The 17,519-nt window shown below is 44.7% G+C and overlaps 1 protein-coding gene and 1 long non-coding RNA gene across 7 annotated transcripts; both read right to left on the reverse strand.

Moving 5' to 3' along the window:
* Positions 1-4,400: 4,400 nt before the first annotated feature.
* LOC119363701 lies at positions 4,401-8,609 on the reverse strand. Of its 3 annotated transcripts, none has more exons than XR_005174306.1 (6): positions 8,379-8,609; positions 8,182-8,285; positions 7,184-7,334; positions 6,306-6,531; positions 5,322-5,388; positions 4,401-5,043 (listed from the first exon to the last, which is right to left on the reverse strand). It is a non-coding gene; the product is annotated as an uncharacterized LOC119363701 (long non-coding RNA). The 3 variants fall into 3 exon arrangements; XR_005174307.1 differs by adding an exon at positions 6,969-7,051 and having other exon boundaries at positions 7,184-8,285; XR_005174305.1 differs by having other exon boundaries at positions 7,184-8,285.
* An 85-nt stretch (positions 8,610-8,694) lies between these two features.
* On the reverse strand, positions 8,695-13,653 carry LOC119363700. Of its 4 annotated transcripts, none has more exons than XM_037629074.1 (7): positions 13,265-13,653; positions 11,617-11,691; positions 11,343-11,442; positions 10,851-10,978; positions 10,357-10,439; positions 10,027-10,068; positions 8,695-9,501 (listed from the first exon to the last, which is right to left on the reverse strand). In XM_037629074.1, coding segments are annotated over exons 1-7 (438 nt in total). In that variant the 5' UTR covers positions 13,274-13,653; the 3' UTR covers positions 8,695-9,500. The 4 variants fall into 4 exon arrangements, with proteins under 4 accessions (XP_037484971.1, XP_037484970.1, XP_037484968.1 ...); XM_037629073.1 differs by having other exon boundaries at positions 10,357-10,442; XM_037629071.1 differs by lacking the exon at positions 10,027-10,068 and having other exon boundaries at positions 8,697-9,501.
* Positions 13,654-17,519: the final 3,866 nt, after the last annotated feature.

A 17,519-nucleotide genomic window follows, 5' to 3' on the forward strand; every position in this document is an offset into this window, starting at 1 on the left:
AGCGAGGATCGGGTCGTCGCATCCTTAGTGGCGCGCTACATCGGCGCCCGGATGTAGTGGAAAATGAGCAAGGGTCTTCGCATTTGACTCGATGAGTGCGAAGGGTAAGGAAGCTAGCCGAGCCTAGGAGGATTCGCTTAGGTAGCTGGAACGTAGGGTCTCTGACAGGGAAGCTTCGGGAGCTAGTTGATGCAGCAGTGAGGAGAGGTGTTGATATCCTTTGCGTCCAAGAAACCAAATGGAGAGGACAGAAGGCGAAGGAGGTGGAGGATACCGGCTTCAAGCTGTGGTACACAGGGACGGCTGCAAACAGAAATGGCGTAGGCATCTTGATCAACAAGAGCCTCAAGTATGGAGTGGTAGACGTCAGGAGACGTGGGGACCGGATTATCCTGGTCAAGCTGGTAGCTGAGGACTTGGTTCTCAATGTTATCAGCGCATATGCCCCGCAAGTAGGCCATAATGAGAACACCAAGAGGGAGTTCTGGGAAGGCTTGGAAGACATGGTTAGGAGTGTACCGATTGGTGAGAAGCTCTTCATAGGAGGAGACCTCAATGGCCACGTGGGTACATCTAACACAGGTTTTGAAGGGGCGCATGGGGGCTTTGGCTATGGCATCAGGAATCAAGAAGGAGAAGATGTCTTAAGCTTTGCTCTAGCCTATAACATGATTGTAGCTAACACCCTCTTTAGAAAGAGAGAATCACATCTGGTGACTTTTAGTAGTGGCCAACACTCTAGCTAGATTGATTTCATCCTCTCGAGAAGAGAAGATAGGCGTGCGTGCCTAGAATGTAAGGTGATACCTGGGGAGAGTGTTGTACCCCAGCATAAGCTGGTGGTTGCTGACTTCCGCTTTCGGATTCGTGTCCAGCGGGATAAGCGTGCCAAGGTCGCTAGAACGAAGTGGTGGAAGCTCAAGGGGGAGGTAGCTCAGGTGTTCAAGGAGAGGGTATTTATGGAGGGCCCTTGGGAGGAAGGAGGGGATGCGGACAATGTGTGGATGAAGATGGCGACTTGCATTCGTAAGGTGGCCTTGGAGGAGTTTGGAGTGTCCAGTGGAAGGAGAAGCGAAGATAAGGATACCTGGTGGTGGAATGATGATGTCCAGAAGGCGCTTAAAGAGAAGAAAGATTGCTTCAGACGCCTATACCTGGATAGGAGTGCAGACAACATAGAGAAGTACAAGATGGCGAAGAAGGCCGCAAAGCGAGCTGTTGGTGAAGCAAGGGGTCGGGCATATGAGGACCTCTACCAACGGTTAGGCACGAAGGAAGGTGAAAGGGACATCTATAAGATGGCTAAGATCCGGGAGAGGAAGACGAGGGATATTGGCCAAGTCAAATGCATCAAGGACGGAGCAGGCCAACTCTTGGTGAAGGACGAAGAGATTAAGCATAGATGGCGGGAGTACTTCGACAAGCTGTTCAATGGGGAGAATGAGAGTTCTACCATTGAACTGAATGACTCCTTTGATGAGACCAGCATGCGTTTTGTGCGGCGCATCCAGGAGTCTGAGGTGAAGGAGGCTTAAAAAGGATGAAAGGAGGCAAGGCGATGGGCCCTGATTGTATCCTCATTGAGGTGTGGAAAGGTCTCGGGGACATAGCGATAGTATGGCTAACCAAGCTTTTCAACCTCATTTTTCAGGCAAACAAGATGCCAGAAGAATGGAGACGGAGTATATTAGTACCAATCTTCAAGAACAAGGGGGATGTTCAGAGTTGTACTAATTACCGTGGAATTAAGCTGATGAGCCATACAATGAAGCTATGGGAGAGAGTCATTGAGCACCGCTTAATAAGAATGACAAGCGTGACCAAAAATCAGTTTGGTTTCATGCCTGGGAGGTCGACCATGGAAGCCATTTTCTTGGTACGACAACTTATGGAGAGATATAGGGAGCATAAGAAGGACTTGCATATGGTGTTCATTGACTTGGAGAAGGCCTATGATAAGATACCGCGGAATGTCATGTGGTGGGCCTTGGAGAAACACAAAGTCCCAGCAAAGTACATTACCCTCATCAAGGACATGTACAATAATGTTGTGACAAGTGTTCGAACAAGTGATGTCGACACCGATGACTTCCCGATTAAGATAGGACTGCATCAGGGGTCAGCTTTGAGCCCTTATCTTTTTGCATTGGTGATGGATGAGGTCACAAGGGGTATACAAGGAGATATCCCATGGTGTATGCTCTTTGCGGATGATGTGGTGCTAGTTGACGATAGTCAGACGGGGGTAAATAGGAAGTTAGAGTTATGGAGACAAACCTTGGAATCGAAAGGGTTTAGGCTTAGTAGAACTAAAACCGAGTACATGATGTGCGGTTTCAGTACTACTAGCTGTGAGGAGGAGGAGGTTAGCCTTGATGGCCAGGTGGTACCTCGGAAGGACACCTTTCGGTATTTGGGGTCAATGTTGCAGGAGGATGGGGGTATTGATGAAGATGTGAACCATCGAATCAAAGCCGGATGGATGAAGTGGCGCCAAGCTTCTGGCATTCTCTGTGACAAGAGAGTGCCACAACAGCTAAAAGGCAAGTTCTACAGGACGGCGGTTCGACCCGCAATGTTGTATGGCGCGGAGTGTTGGCCGACTAAAAGGCGACATGTTCAACAGTTAGGTGTGGCGGAAATGCGTATGTTGAGATGGATGTGTGGCCACACGAGGAAGGATCGAGTCCGGAATGATGATATACGAGATAGAGTTGGGGTAGCACCAATTGAGGAGAAGCTTGTCCAACATCGTTTGAGATGGTTTGGGCATATTCAGCGCAGGCCTCCAGAAGCTCCAGTGCATAGCGGACGGCTAAAGCGTGCGGAGAATGTCGAGAGGGTGGGGTCGACCGATTTTGACATGGGAGGAGTCCGTTAAGAGAGACCTGAAGGATTGGAGTATCGACAAAGAGCTAGCTATGGACAGGGGTGCGTGGAAGCTTGCTATCCATGTGCCAGAGCCATGAGTTGGTTGCGAGATCTTATGGGTTTCACCTCTAGCCTACCCCAACTTGTTTGGGACTAAAGGCTTTGTTGTTGTTGTTTTGTATATATATATATATATATATATATATATATATATATATATACACATACATCTGGGCTATTCTGTTACGCGTAACAGAATATTATTCTGTTACCCTACTTAAACTGATGAATTCAAGCGGTTGAACTAATGCTTTCTGTTGCTGTTAAAAATCGTCTTCTTTAGTTCAAAATTTTTTCAATTTTTTTTGTCGAAACGGGGCGTGTAATATATCGTTAGAAAGCTCTTGACATCCACATTACAATCTTATAATTTATTTTTGCAAAAAAAATTATGATTTAAGAGCAGTTTTGAAAATACCATCTTTTTCAAAACCGAAAACGCGAATCGTATTTTGGACTTAATTTTCAAACTTTTTGTTGGAATTGAGCAAATGAGATGGCGTTGGAAAGCTTGTGAAAATCCTCATCTTCCATATATCTACTATTTTTTCAAATTCTATATGATTTAAAAGTAATTTGAAAAACGGTGAAATTCTGGGCGAAATGTATTTTCACTGTTTTTTGCAAATGGTTTGTCGGATTGATGCAAATGATATGGCGTTGGAAAGCTATGGAAAATGCGCAACTTTTGCGTATAGAAAGTTTTTTCTAATTCCTTACGGTTTAAATACGAGTTTAAATACGGTTAAAATTGGTTTTGAACGCGGTTTTTTAAAAAAGTTTGTCGAAATGGGGCAAATAATATATCGTTGGATAGCTATCAAAAATGTGAAACTTAGTCATGTTGGACATTTTCTCAAATTTCTAATTGTTGAAGAGTAATTTTGAATACGGTGAGAGTCATCGTGTTGTTTTCCCGTCAGAAAAAACAGAGTCCTTGTACTGATCTATGTGTGTGTTTGTACTGATGTATTTTTCACTGAGTAATTTTAAATGGTTCCAAAAAAATGTACTTGAACTGATGTCCGCATAGTTTTTTACCGAGCATGTTTTCACAGACTGGACTTTACTCCGTTTTTGTATGTTTTTGCTCATAACTTTTTTAATGGTTGGTATGATCATCCCCAAACTTGCATGGTTAATATTGTTGAACTAAAAGGATAGTAAAGAGAGCACTAGTAATGCATGAACTCACTATTTTCCCTCAGTTAAATTGCCTAAGGGTTCGTTTATTTTCCGTTCGAACTTACCACCTTTATCAATTTTGAACACTTCAAAATTTGCCAAGAATTTGAACTATTCACCACTAGCACAGATAAGTGGGAAAAGTAACGGGTGTACTTACTGGTTAGTAATACATGAATGCCTAGGTAGTTATACATGAACTGAGAACATAAACTTCATTGAGCATTTGAAACACATAACATACACAACTATGGTGAAAAGCTGCGAATGCTGATGGATCAACACTGTAGATTTTGCAAGCACTTAACAGTTCAATGTCAAAAGAACATCCACACATGCACGAACTTTCTAGAGGATATTGTTAAGTTCAACTTGTAAAAATACAACTTGTGTAGCTTTGTCAGCAACATAAAAATCTATAGAAAAATGCACCCGTTCTCATGGGCGTATCAACAAGCATGTTCAGAGCACAATTTCTTCTGCCCTTCTCCACAGAGAAACCACTCAAGTTCCTCTTCTTTTTCTCCTCGATGAGCCATCTGGAATTGAACTCGTTCTGGCTGTCCACATCCAACAACTTCCATGAGATGAAGTTGTGGTCGAGAGGCCACAACCTTGGGCGTTTCCTCAGCAACTCATGCACCGGCCTAGGATGTGTTTGAGGTGAGACGACCACACGACCACACATAGACAACACCGAAATGCGAAGCATGGTCGCGGCCACGCACACACAAACACAACACACACACATATGCGCAGTGAGCGACTCAATGAAGACGTGCGTCTACACGGTCACGTGGCTTCCCGTGGAAGGTGCAGCCCACCGTCGGCAGTGGTCCACGGAGGGGATTGAGGGAGCAGTTCGAAGGCGGGGAATCAACGAGGTCGCAGCAGTAAATCGGCATGGTGGGGGCAACATATTCAGACCTGTCAATTGTTAAGACAAATATGTGAGTTCAGAGCTAACTTATGGTTTAGTATCATCATATTCAGAGTGAATTTAGTTGCTCCTAGTTAGCATGAGTTCATGGCAGAAAAAGTTGATACTCAAGATATTGAACTAAACTAAAATTATATATTGCACTTAACTAAAATTATATATTGAACTGAACCAAGAGGCAGTATGGTGCTCATTCAGAAGCATAACCACAAGCACTTGTTTGTGCTATATATGAAGATGGAAACACAAAGGAAATATGACTCACTGTCAGGAAGTAGATGTACTGAAAAGCATACAAAAAATGAACATGTGCATCTTGTTTTTGCTGCAACCTACAAAAGTAGGAACAAATATGAGAGATGATGTTTTGTCAAGGAGAACTTACCAAGGTCTGGCATTCAAACTTTCAAATTTCTGTGCTACTGAAAATTGAGAATAAGAGCATGCCTCGACCAGATCAACAACTTCCTCGGCTCCGCGGGCGGCCTCTCATACAGCTCGAGGGCGACACAATACACACACGAACAGACCAGAATACAGAACACGGCCGGCTAATTACACAAACTAATAATTAATACAACAAACATGTGAAATTGCAATGCTGAGAGCAAAACTACATATTGTAATTTCAACAAAGAGAAGAGCAGATTCCTTTTCCATGAACAAACAGTACAAATCTAATCTCAGTCCCTTGAATTCTACATAAATTTATTCCATTTATAAACCCAAACTGAAAATCAAATAAAAGCTTAACTCCTTCACAAAACCACCAAATGCACGCACTTTGTTACTGCACATGAAGGTAAGGAAATACCGAAACCAGCAACTCATGAGTCTGAACTGAGGTAAAGGTTTTTGCTGAACTTTTGGGTGAGTGCATGATTTACTTTGGCTTGCCCAGCTCTCTAAAATCCTCAATAAATTCTACCCAAGCACAACTACTTGTCCATACACATGCTCTCGACGTTCTTGTTCTTGCACCAAAATCTCAATACAGAGTAATGTCAAAGGTTGCAGCTTCCTAAATTCATGATCTGTCACTACAAGAGCGAAAGTACAGGGGTGTGTTTCTTCACTGTTTGGTTTTATAGGATGCAAATCAGGAACTGAATTATGTAGTTATGTTTTTTCCCTCATATCTGAATCAAGTGCAGCACCAGTTCAATTCAAAATAAATTGACAGTACAAATGGTAGACACGGAGATCTTCACCATGCGGAGCCGAAGAGGAGAATTCAAAAAGGATGTACCTCACAATAGATGGGACCATCGCAGGTAGGTCCCGCACCAAATAGACGGTGGCTAATCCTCACAATGACGACTGCTGGAGCAGGGCAAGCGTCGAAGGCGCTACTCCAGGGAGCAGGGCAAGCGTCGAAGATGTACTGAAAAAGCCTAAAAAGTTGAAGTGAAATGTTTTGAAGCTCCAGGAAGCCTCTCGACGAACTGAAACTTCGTGTATCCCAGGAGGTTGACCTGCAGAGGAGCATGAACTAGAACATTAAGCATCAACTTATCACAATTTAGTTACATATAATAAACAACCACAAGCACTTGGGGGGCATATAAACATGCTTGAACATGAAGAAATTCTACATAATTTAGTAACATATAAACAAGAAGTGCTGATCTAGGCATATAATAAAAGCCTATACATGTTGTATCTACAAGAGCTTGTACATGATATAGTTGAAAGAGAAACTAACTAGAGCAACATTTTTCTCTTCTCACAATGAATAAAAAATTTCTGTATGTAGAAGGACTAGCAAGGGTCTCAGGAATCAACTAAATTTTCAATCAAATCGATATTCATCAGCACTAGTATAGCTGGACAAGAAGCTCAGAATTGCAGCCGCACACGCACTGAACTTACAGAAGTTTTACTTTGTACCTTTCTAGGTGATATATCTTACCTTACATGGTTTGAAAACGTGAACTGATTATATGAAGGAGTACAAGGGGAACGACAAAAGTCTCATCCAGCTCCAACAAAATTCTGTAGCATCACATGTGCTATACACGTTTAGGTAAACGGAGTTGCCAGCTTCCTCCTTTTAGGTACTACTAGCTCCCAGAAAAATTTAGAAAATGGAAGGCGGATAGGTCTACCTACTCTTATGAAGCTCACCTTCACACGTGAGAGGGATGGAAACAAAACAGCAGCAACATTGAAGATACTGGTGCTCCTTCCTCATCCATACCCTGCTCCCACTAATTCTCACCCTTCTCACGTAGTCGTGTTTGCTACTTTAGTTGCAGCCCCAATTCCAATAAGAGGTCTGTAAAATTAATTGACCAATATCATGTTAACAAAAACAACTTATTTCAACGGGCACCCATGACAACTACAAGTAGCAAGTGTCATAATGAAAATAAGCCTAGTATCAGCTCTAGCAAGTAGCAAGTGTGAGCATTCAGATTTCTGTATGCCATTTCAGTGTGTATCGTCATTCCATTGTTCAAGATCCCAGAAAGCCGAGGCAGACATGGCCTCGTCAATCCTAAAATTGAATGTATATCTTTTATGTTATGAAAAGCAAGTGGTATCATCCATCACACACACAACAATAATTTATGTAGTCTATCATCCATCGTACTTCCATTAGCACTGCACACAAACCGCCATTAGTACTGACATTAGTACGACAATAATTTCTTTGGTCAGACATCCATTACCCTAACCCAAAATGTACTGCCATTAGCACTGCACACAAACGGCCATTAGTACAACAATAAAAAAATTAGTTAGACATGCATTACCCTAACCCAAAATACTCACACGGATCTAGTAGTTTCAGAATTTTTGCACTACATCAAACTAAACTGAACTGAACTGAAATAATATATTCGAAATGAAACTTATTAAAAGAATTGAACTGAAATAATTTCAGTAATTGAACTGAACTGAAGAATTTAGTAATTGATAGTAATTGAAATGCTAGTCTTTTTTGTGTGCACTGAAGAACTGCTACAGGAAATATACTAGCGAGAACAAAACATGTGTGGCGGCGCCGATGTAGCACGGCGTCCTCGCCGGAGAAGAAGCATGCCAGCACCCGCCACCCAGGTTCTGCCGCCAATGGCCAGCAGGGCCACCGCGGCAAGGAGGGCTGCCCAGAGCGCTACCTTGCGGAAGGAGGGGTTGGGCGGTGGCGGTGCGTCCATGGGACCTTAGGGGGAAGGCGGCCAGATCTCGGAGGGAGGCGTCCGGAGCTTTTTTTGTCAATGGCCTGTTGTAACATTGAGCATGTAACGTGAACTTGTGATAAGCAAGCACAAAATCATGAAGACAAGAAACGGAACTAACAACACTTCATAAATACCTTTAGAATCCAAACTTTTGTTGAGGGAGAAGACTGCAATTCTCTTTTAGCATTTTCAAGATGACTTTATTGAACGCACTTAAAAAGAAAAGAGCATAAGAACACCCTGAATTTAGTTGTATCTGCCACCAGTCGCAGTCCTCGAACACGTCGCCGTCCTGTACGCCCTCAGGGCGGCTTTGGCGCGGGAGTTGCTGGCCGAGGTGAACTAACTGAATTTTAAAGGAAGCAAACTACATTGCTGCAAATCGGTACAGTCAAGGAGTTATTTTTTACTTCTTATAATTTATCTATTGAACTAAAGTAAAATATGGGAACTAAACTAAGTGTGTCACTGAAATAAGAACATCAGTTTATTGGAGGAATTCTCACTGAAATAAGATAAGGAAATGAAAGACATCTTAAAGTTTGCTATTATACAGACTATTAATTAGCTTTAGAGGACTCACGTCTAAGGCATTTAACACATATATTTTTTATGTTATTTGAGACATTCATTTTTGTACTTTTCAAACAATCATACTTGAACTTTTACGTTATTCAAGAGTGCCCTCATATCTCAATTTTTATGTATCATACAATAGCATTAACCATAATTGAGAGAAAAGAGGATTTTGCATACACGCCGATGGTGCTAATGCCAAATATAATCTAGCCATGCTCAACATCCAGTAAGGATGAAAAATTGTAAAAACAATTCATGTTGTTAAGAGATCATACAGCCTCAGAATTCCGTACTTAATTATTTCACAGCATGTCAGGTATTCAGTGCATCCAAGGTAGAACGAAAAATCTAAAATCCTACTACAGCAATATAGCGAACATGTGGCGGGCATGCATTTTATGTGCTACCCACCGCCCAAGCTTAAATCATGTGGCGACAAATCCTAGAAGAACGAGAGAAAACTAAATCCCGAATTAACATGTCAGATCAATAGATATATTCTAAGCTTGCTGTACAAGATCGAAGAATTGGTTAGGCACAGAGGCATCCCTGAACTTGGTCGTCCACGAAAATGTACCTGAACTCGGCGTAGACTGGTAGTTGAACTTGCTAAACATCCACACTAGCACCAGCAGCAGAAGCCGCGGTGTCGGTTTGGTGCTTGACATGTAAGATGATCTGAAAAAAAAACAAAGGTGAACTAAAATAAGAAATTGTACTAAACTTAAAATAAGGTTTGCACTGAACTAAAACTAGAATTTGAACTGAACAAAAATAGATCTTTGTTTAGGCATTTAAGCAAACACCTGACGACAAAAAAAGTGTAATCGCATACCTAAAATAAATTGCCAAAAAAAATTGTAATCGCATGCCTAAAATGTTGCAACGGTATTTTCTGTAGAAGCCTTTCTCCTGTAGAGGGCATTTTCTCATGCTTTTCCTTGACATTCATATTGCAACAGTGTTTATATAAAAAATGTCTTGATTTTAAGGCATCACAGCAAGTGTAAATGTTTTTTCCAAATGACATTAATCACTAAATACACGCAGTTGGCTTGATCAGTGTCACAGTAATGCCAATCAACTTATGCTATAGGAAGAACATGGAAACACAGATGAAATTGGACTTATGTCCGGCAAATAGTTGAACTGAACAAAATATAAAGATGCACTGGAAAAATTTGAATAGGGACGGAGACCCACCACTGAGCTGAAGACGCCATTTGTGCAGGGCCAGCACCGGGCCTGCACTGTACTATCAGAAAGGTGTACTTGTACTTCTCAAAGTAATGGAATAGGGGTACTTTCTCCTCTAAATTTATTTAATTCAAGTATGACACACACATCGGTATTTTAAGCACTATGATTTTTGTAGCTCTCAGAAAATAAAGTCTGAGAATTATTCCACAAAACACAGGAAAGTGAACAACAAAATAATTTTGATTTAGCAAGTGATATGTTACTAACTAGAGTAGCAAAGCTGCCAAGCAAATGTATTGACACACTCAACATCAGGGAATTTCCATTTCTTACAAGATCAAACTGCGCCAGTTCATGATGCAAAGGCCGGCTGCCTGGCTCGTCATCATCCAACTGAACCCCGCACCCCTGTCGATCTGCTGAAATTTTTTATAGTATCGGTTAGATACAGTTCCAAACTAGTACCTGAAACCATCCCCAAATATGCATGTCAAGCTTCAGAGTTGGAAGTAATAAACACCCAGATATGCATGGGCATATATGAGTATCGATGAGCTACGAAATAAACAATCAGATATGAAGTTGCTTCAAGTCTGGATCGGTTTTTTCAATTTGATGCATGTTTGCACTATAGAACTTCTACTGGTTTGCAAGATGGACTTGAGTACTCCGTCTGTAAAGAAATATAAGAGCATTTTAGATCACTACTTTAGTGATCTAAACGCTCTTAATAGTGATCTAAACGCTCTTATATTTCTCTTGTTAATTTTTCCATTTTACTCCCAAAATCATCACCACATAAGAAACACATATGCATTCCAGTGTACCTTGGCGTTGCATCGGCTTGTACTGAGGGTGTAGATTAGAGTGGCCGGAAGAGGATACAACAGCACGCACACACCACCAGATAAGTCTAGTGTCTCCAGAACATATGTATACATGCTCACATCTCCATCTACAACGAAGGATAGATGAATAATTGATAAGAAAAAAATGTATGCTAGAATGTAAACCTGGAATTGGAAAAAACAAGTAGCAACGTTTTTACGGAAAAATGCCCACGGGTAAGTTCCACAGCTCTTTCAATTAGCAGGCACTAACAGAAACACTAATAGAGAAATAGCATAGCACCATCTTTTTGGTAATACAGGAAAGTATGAAAACACCATAACAAGTATGGACTACTAACACATATAGGCTGAACTATTTTATTTAGTGTAGTAACCGTACCATGAGATTGAAATAGTTCACATAGACAGTAAAGTTTGAAAAAAAATACAAGTGCACCGTAGGTAATTAAGTGTACATATATCACACACCTCTCCCTCCTGGACTTCTTCTTCTGCTCCAGCTTTCATTAGAAGATCCAGTCCCAAACCTTTTGTATACAAGATAATTGATAGCTACGTTTCCTAGTATCTTGAAATATACATGAGTACAATAGATCAACCAAATAGGGAACCACGTAAGTGATGGAGAAGGCAGAGAATTAGTTCAACATCCAGTCAGCAATTTAAAAGTAAAGAGGGAACAAAATGTAGTTGAGCTATACTGCATCACACACAAAAAAACTTGAACTTTACAAAATCAAACCTGCTTAGCGACGAACTCCAGCTTAAGTTGTATCCTGTATGAAAGCTTTATCAAGACCAATCCAGAGAACCAGAACTGCAAGAATTAGCAAATTTGAACTTTTAGTAATTCATTCCATCGGCAACTATGTACATCAACAACAAAATCGAAGCAACAACTGTAACCATATTTGAAAATCGCAGAAGCAATACATAGGTGTACTGATGCACGGGGAATTTTAGAAATGATGCAAAGAGGTGCAGGTGGCTCGAGCGCCATGAGCAGAAGGTCGGGAAGAAGCTGCACTGTTGGACTTTTGTGTGTGCTCGACTTCAACGGCTGTGTAGCAGTTAGTGAAGATGGTGGCCGCGATTCTACTTGGACTGATGTCCGTGCTCCACTTGGACAGCTGCCCGTAACCATGGTGGACGAGCTCGTGACCGAGGGTGGCCAAGGCGACCAGCGGGAACTGTAGTTGGCCATGCTTGTTCTGGGCAGCGAACTCACACGAGGCGGAAGTGATGACGGGAAGCAGGGATCACAGGTGGCATTCATCTCGCCGCCGGACACGGGGTGCTCGCGCTCGTGGATGCCGAGGACGGGACCGACAACAAAACATGACACTGCTGAAATTAGACAGCATTGACAACAAAACAGGACACTAGTGAAAAAAAATCCTCCAGAAAATGGCTGTTCTCCTAGATAGAAATCAGGGTGTATGTGTTTTCAAAAATAGGGAGATGGATTGAACTAATTTTCTAGGTACGGTGGAACTGAAGGAAATGATTTTCAGAAAGGGGAGGTGGATTGAACTGAAGGCGTCGGTGAGGGCGTTCGAGGACGGGTGGCCGCGGTGGGGGCGCAGGCCACCATGGATGACAGTGCACGTCACTGGGCGGACCGCGACGACGGAGGCCGTGTGGCGGAGGGACGATGTGGTGGCATTTTTTAATTCGAACTAATCATTTCTTTTATTTCGAACTAATAATTTCATTTTTTTCAAATTGATCATTGTTTTAAATTCGTACTGGTCATTGTTTTTAATTAAAATCATTTTTTCCTTTCAAACCAGTATGTGTGCATGTGTTGGAAAAGTGAGGTACCAGTCAGTCAGTCATGTTCCTGAACGGAGGGATCCTCGCCATGTCTCGTGTGCCAGGTCTACTCATTTTACAAAATGAACCTTTTTGACTGAACTTAGCTGTACAGAGAGTGCATGCGGTTTTATTAAATTATGAGAATGAATAAATTTACACACCAAACTGACAACAGAATACACACCAAATAATACTGAGTTTAGTACAGAAATTCTCTTTTCATGCCCTGATGATATTTTCTTCTCTGTGTACCGGAGAACAAAGAACAAAAATACACACCGAACTGATGATAGAATACACATTGAAGAAAAAGGAATTTCTTCTCTTTGAATTGATGATAGAATACATACAGAACGGACAAGAGAACAATGTCTATTTGTGTTTTTTCTTTTTTCATGAATTGACGATTTTTTACAAAAAAACATGTACTGACAACACTTCTTCAGCTTAGTGCACATTGTTCAGTATTCTTTTGTCAGGTTATTTCATGGAAGGCAGTACAAGAAATCAGTGGCAATAATCAGAGTTCAGTTTTCAGTGGCAATAGGTGTAGTAAGTGAAGTTGAACTGACCTCGTCCATGGCAGGAATTTGGTTGGAGGGGGATCTGGGGCCGGGGCCGGGGTCGGTAGGTGACGGCGTGGAGGCGGGCGGATCCGAGGCCAGTGCGACGCAACCTCGTTGGATCCAGGAGGCGCGGCGGCCGCAGAAGCTTGTGCGGTACCGACGACCGCGGAAAATGGTGTGTGGAGGCCCGGGGTGAGACGCCGGGCAGCGTCGATGCAGGAGAGGTGGCAGAGAGGAGGGACGCCTGCGCCGGGCGGATCAAGGCGGCGGCGCTTCGGTGGGAGGTCGGAGAGCGGCTCGTCACCGGAAGGTGGAGGGTGCGGCGCGTCAGCGGGAGGTGGGGGGACGGCGCGTCGGCTGGAGGTCGGGGGCGGCGCGTCAGCTGGAGCTGGAGGGCGGCACGTCGGCGGGAGGTGGGGCACGCTGGGTGATGGAGAGGAGTGGGACGAACGGGCTGCAGGGGTTGGGACGGGGTGTTTTGTGTCTTGACATGACTTTTCTCTGTTTTATTTAAATCGTGGCGTCGTGCTCTATATTGAGACGGGGGTAACAGAATAATATTCTGTTATGGGTAACAGAATAGTCCAGCCCTCTCTCTCTCTCTATATATATATATATATATATATAAACGGTCACACAGGGGACACAATCATATTTTCAGACAAATAGTATAAATATAGCCTTATAATCAAAATAAACATTGTTTTTACAATAATTTGAATCGTCACTCGAATAGGAGATTCTTCGGGCACTGCGCCTCTACCAGGCGGGCACCCTCTGTGACCTGCGCCAAGTAGTGCCCGTCCGGATATTGGCCCCCCACCGGATCCTGAGACGCTATAATAGTGGCATCCATATCCGTCCAATACGCTTTAATGCGGGAAAGGGCCATCCGTGCACCCTCTATGCATGCCGACTTCCTCATGGCATCGATCTGAGGCACGGCCACAAGGAACTGTTGCACCAAACCAAAGTAACTGTCTAACTTAGGCCCCTTCGGCCAAAGATGGTCTATTACAGACCGCATTGCCAGACCGGACAGCCTGTGAAGGTCTGCTACAGCAGCCATCCTATCACTTAATGGCAGCGGGCGAGTGGGAGCATTGAACTGCGACCAAAAAAGCTTCTCCACCTCCTTCTCACCCTGATCTTTGAAGAACTCCACAGCATCAGCCGTACTCTTCGTCAGGTACGCGTATGCGTCCGGCGAGCTCCAGCATCCATCCAGTGGAGCGTACTTCGGATCGAAGAACTTCGTCCGCAGCAAATAGGAGCCCCCAACCACAATTTTACCGGCTTGTTGAAGCTCCTCCTGCGCACCCCTGAGCTCGGTCCTTATTTCCTTGGTGGCATTAAGTGCCTTGCTCAGGTCAGTCGATTTATCCTCATGTTCCTTTTTCAGGAGCTCATACCGGTCAGCGGCATTTTTTAACTCGATAGCCATTTCGGCTATCGTTTCCTTGCTTCGGCGATGGGCAGCCTATTCGGCTCTCAAATCCTCGGCCTCCTTTAGGGCAGCCGCATTGCTCACCCGAGCTTGCTCCTTGGCTAGAGCAAGTTCCGCCCTCAGGGCCTCCACGGCAGCAACACCATCTGCAGTCCGAACATATTACATTAATACGTGCCACCTTAATATTTTCTTATGCAATGGAAGACAGGGCCATACCTTGTGATTTATCCATCCGCTCATTCACTAGCGTGATATCGGCATCAATCGACCCAATTTGCCTCGATAGGTCGGCAACTTCAACGGACGGGCCGGTGGCCAGACCCACAGGTACCTACACATATTTACAACATAAATCTATGGTGTATGATCCCCCGTTTGCTGCCTAGGGCGGGCAACCAGAGTCTCAGGGGCTACTATCTATATGGTGTATTCCTCACGACATACCTCAAAGCCTCTGAGAAGGCTTGTAAATGCTTCATTCAAACCGCTTGTAGCGGATGAAATCTTCTTGAGCACCGCACTCATTAATGAGCGGTGCTCCTTCGAGAGCACAACTCGCTCTAGTAAGCCCGTCAGTACATTCGGACTCAGGGCGGCTGACGTATTGGCCTCCGGCCTCGGCAGATCCGGACTCCTCCGTGATGACACCTCGGTGTCGCCCACTTCAAGAATCAGAGAGGCGGGTGGGGTCTCGCTCTCCATCATCTCCGGAGGAAGGTCCCCCGAAGACGATCCCTGGTGAGAAGAGCTGCTAGCCGGACTGCAAAAAGTTGAATCCTGGTTCTTGATCCAGGAGAAATACAGTACCTTCAAGTTAATGATTGACTTACGTCTCGGTGGAGGGCTGGCCCGTTGGTGGGCATAACGCGGTGAGGATGCCCGTCGCGGCAGAGCCCCTTGGTGACACCTTCTTCCCTAGTTTAGGCGTCTCCGTCTCCAATTCTTCGGAGGTGGCCCTCTTCTTCTAGTGCGGGGAGGAGGCTTTGGCCTCCCCTCCCCGACTATCCTCCTTGGGGGAGGTAACAATTCCCCCGGTTCGGATGCGTAGCATGTGGGGTTTGGATTCTTCGTCCCTCCCCTTGTCTTTCCCCGAGGGCATTCTGCTGAGTACCCGGTCGAGCATCTTGGCCATGGTAGGGGCGGGCTAGCCTTCAGGAAGCGGTGCCGGACACTTGATTCTCTCCGCCTTGCTGAGCCATTCCTGGACGCGGATGATTGTCAGAGCAAACAGTCATGATAAACACAAAACAGGGTGTCCGGTATCAAAGCTACTTACTTGGGTATCTAGGCGATTACAGCTTAGGCCCTCATTCTCGATGGTGTCCGGACACATTACTTTTCGTTCAAAGAATAATTTGCACATCTCTTTGAGCTTCAAGCCGAAGAAGTGCTTGACAGTCCGCGGACCCTCCGGATTGAACTCCCACATCCGGAGAGGCCGGCGTTGGCACGGCAACATCCGCCGGGTTAACATCACTTGCATTATGCTGACGAGGTTAATGTCCCTCTCAAGAAGCTCCCGGATGCGATTCTGCAGTACTGGTACATCACCAGCGGGCCCCCAATTCCATTCTACGTCTGTCCGAGAAGCCAACTGTCACGGAGGGCCCAAGCGGAACTCAGGGGCGGCTACCCACTTTGTGCCCCTGGGAGCCGTGACATAAAACCACCTCCGTTGCCATACATCCGATACTTCTGGGAAAGAACCCTCTGACCATGGGGTATCGGCGTTTCTGCTTATTACGGCACCTCCGCACTCCACATGTCGCCCCTCGATCATCTTCGGCTTCACATTAAAGGCCTTGAGCCATAGGCCGAAGTGTGGCGTGACATGGAGAAAAGCCTCGCACACGATAATGAACGACGGAATATGGAGGATAGCATCTGGAGCCAGATCATGAAAGTCCAACCCATAATAGAACATGAGCCCCCTCACGAAGGGATGGAGGGTGAAACCCAAACCGCGGAGGAAGTGTGGGACGAAAACGACACACTCATTGGGCTCCGGCATGGGGATGACCTGCCCTAAAGCAGGAAGCCTGTGCTGGATATCGGCGGTCAGGTATCCGACCTCCCTAAGCTTTGCAATGTCCTTCTTTTCAATCGAGGAGACCACCCAGCGTCCTTGAGGGTCAGATCCGGACATATTGAAGGATTCCGGAGGGGTAGAGCTTAGATCTTGGGTGTTAGAACTCGAGGTGCGAGAAGGCGCGATGAAGGTGAAAAAGAGGCGTAGGTATCGACCCCTTTATAAAGAAGGTGAATATAAAGAGTCCCCAGTGTGACCATTTGAGGCTTATCTAAAAACACACAGGGTTATACCAACGGCCGTCGAGGGGTCACACACACTCACATTGATGGAAAATCCCGTAATAAGAGGAACAAGATCTCTGCCTCAACGGGACGTGCCAATAAAACCACCTCGTAACACGAGTCGTTGTGGGGTAAGAAATGCCGGTTCGCGTTGGACCAAGCCACGTTGCAAGGGCACGATGCACGAAGATTGCCAGCAAATCAGATCTATACCATGTGAAGATCATCCTGCAGATCCGGACATGGTCTACGTGTTCGCTAACTACTTTGGAGTATTCGGAGAAGGAACCCGCCTTGCAATGACGAAGACAATACTGTCTGCCGGACTCATCGTCATTGAAGCCTGGTTCAGGGGCTACTGAGGGAGTCCTGGATAAGGGGGTATCCGGACAGCCGGACTGTGTGCGACTTCCAGACTATTGAAGCGTGAAGATACAAGACTCAAGACTTAGGCCCGTGTCCAGATGGGACTTTCCTTGGCGTGGAAGGCAAGCTTGG

The sequence above is a fragment of the Triticum dicoccoides genome, chromosome 2B, assembly GCF_002162155.2.
Source record: "Triticum dicoccoides isolate Atlit2015 ecotype Zavitan chromosome 2B, WEW_v2.0, whole genome shotgun sequence".
NCBI classification, from domain to species: domain Eukaryota; kingdom Viridiplantae; phylum Streptophyta; class Magnoliopsida; order Poales; family Poaceae; genus Triticum; species Triticum dicoccoides.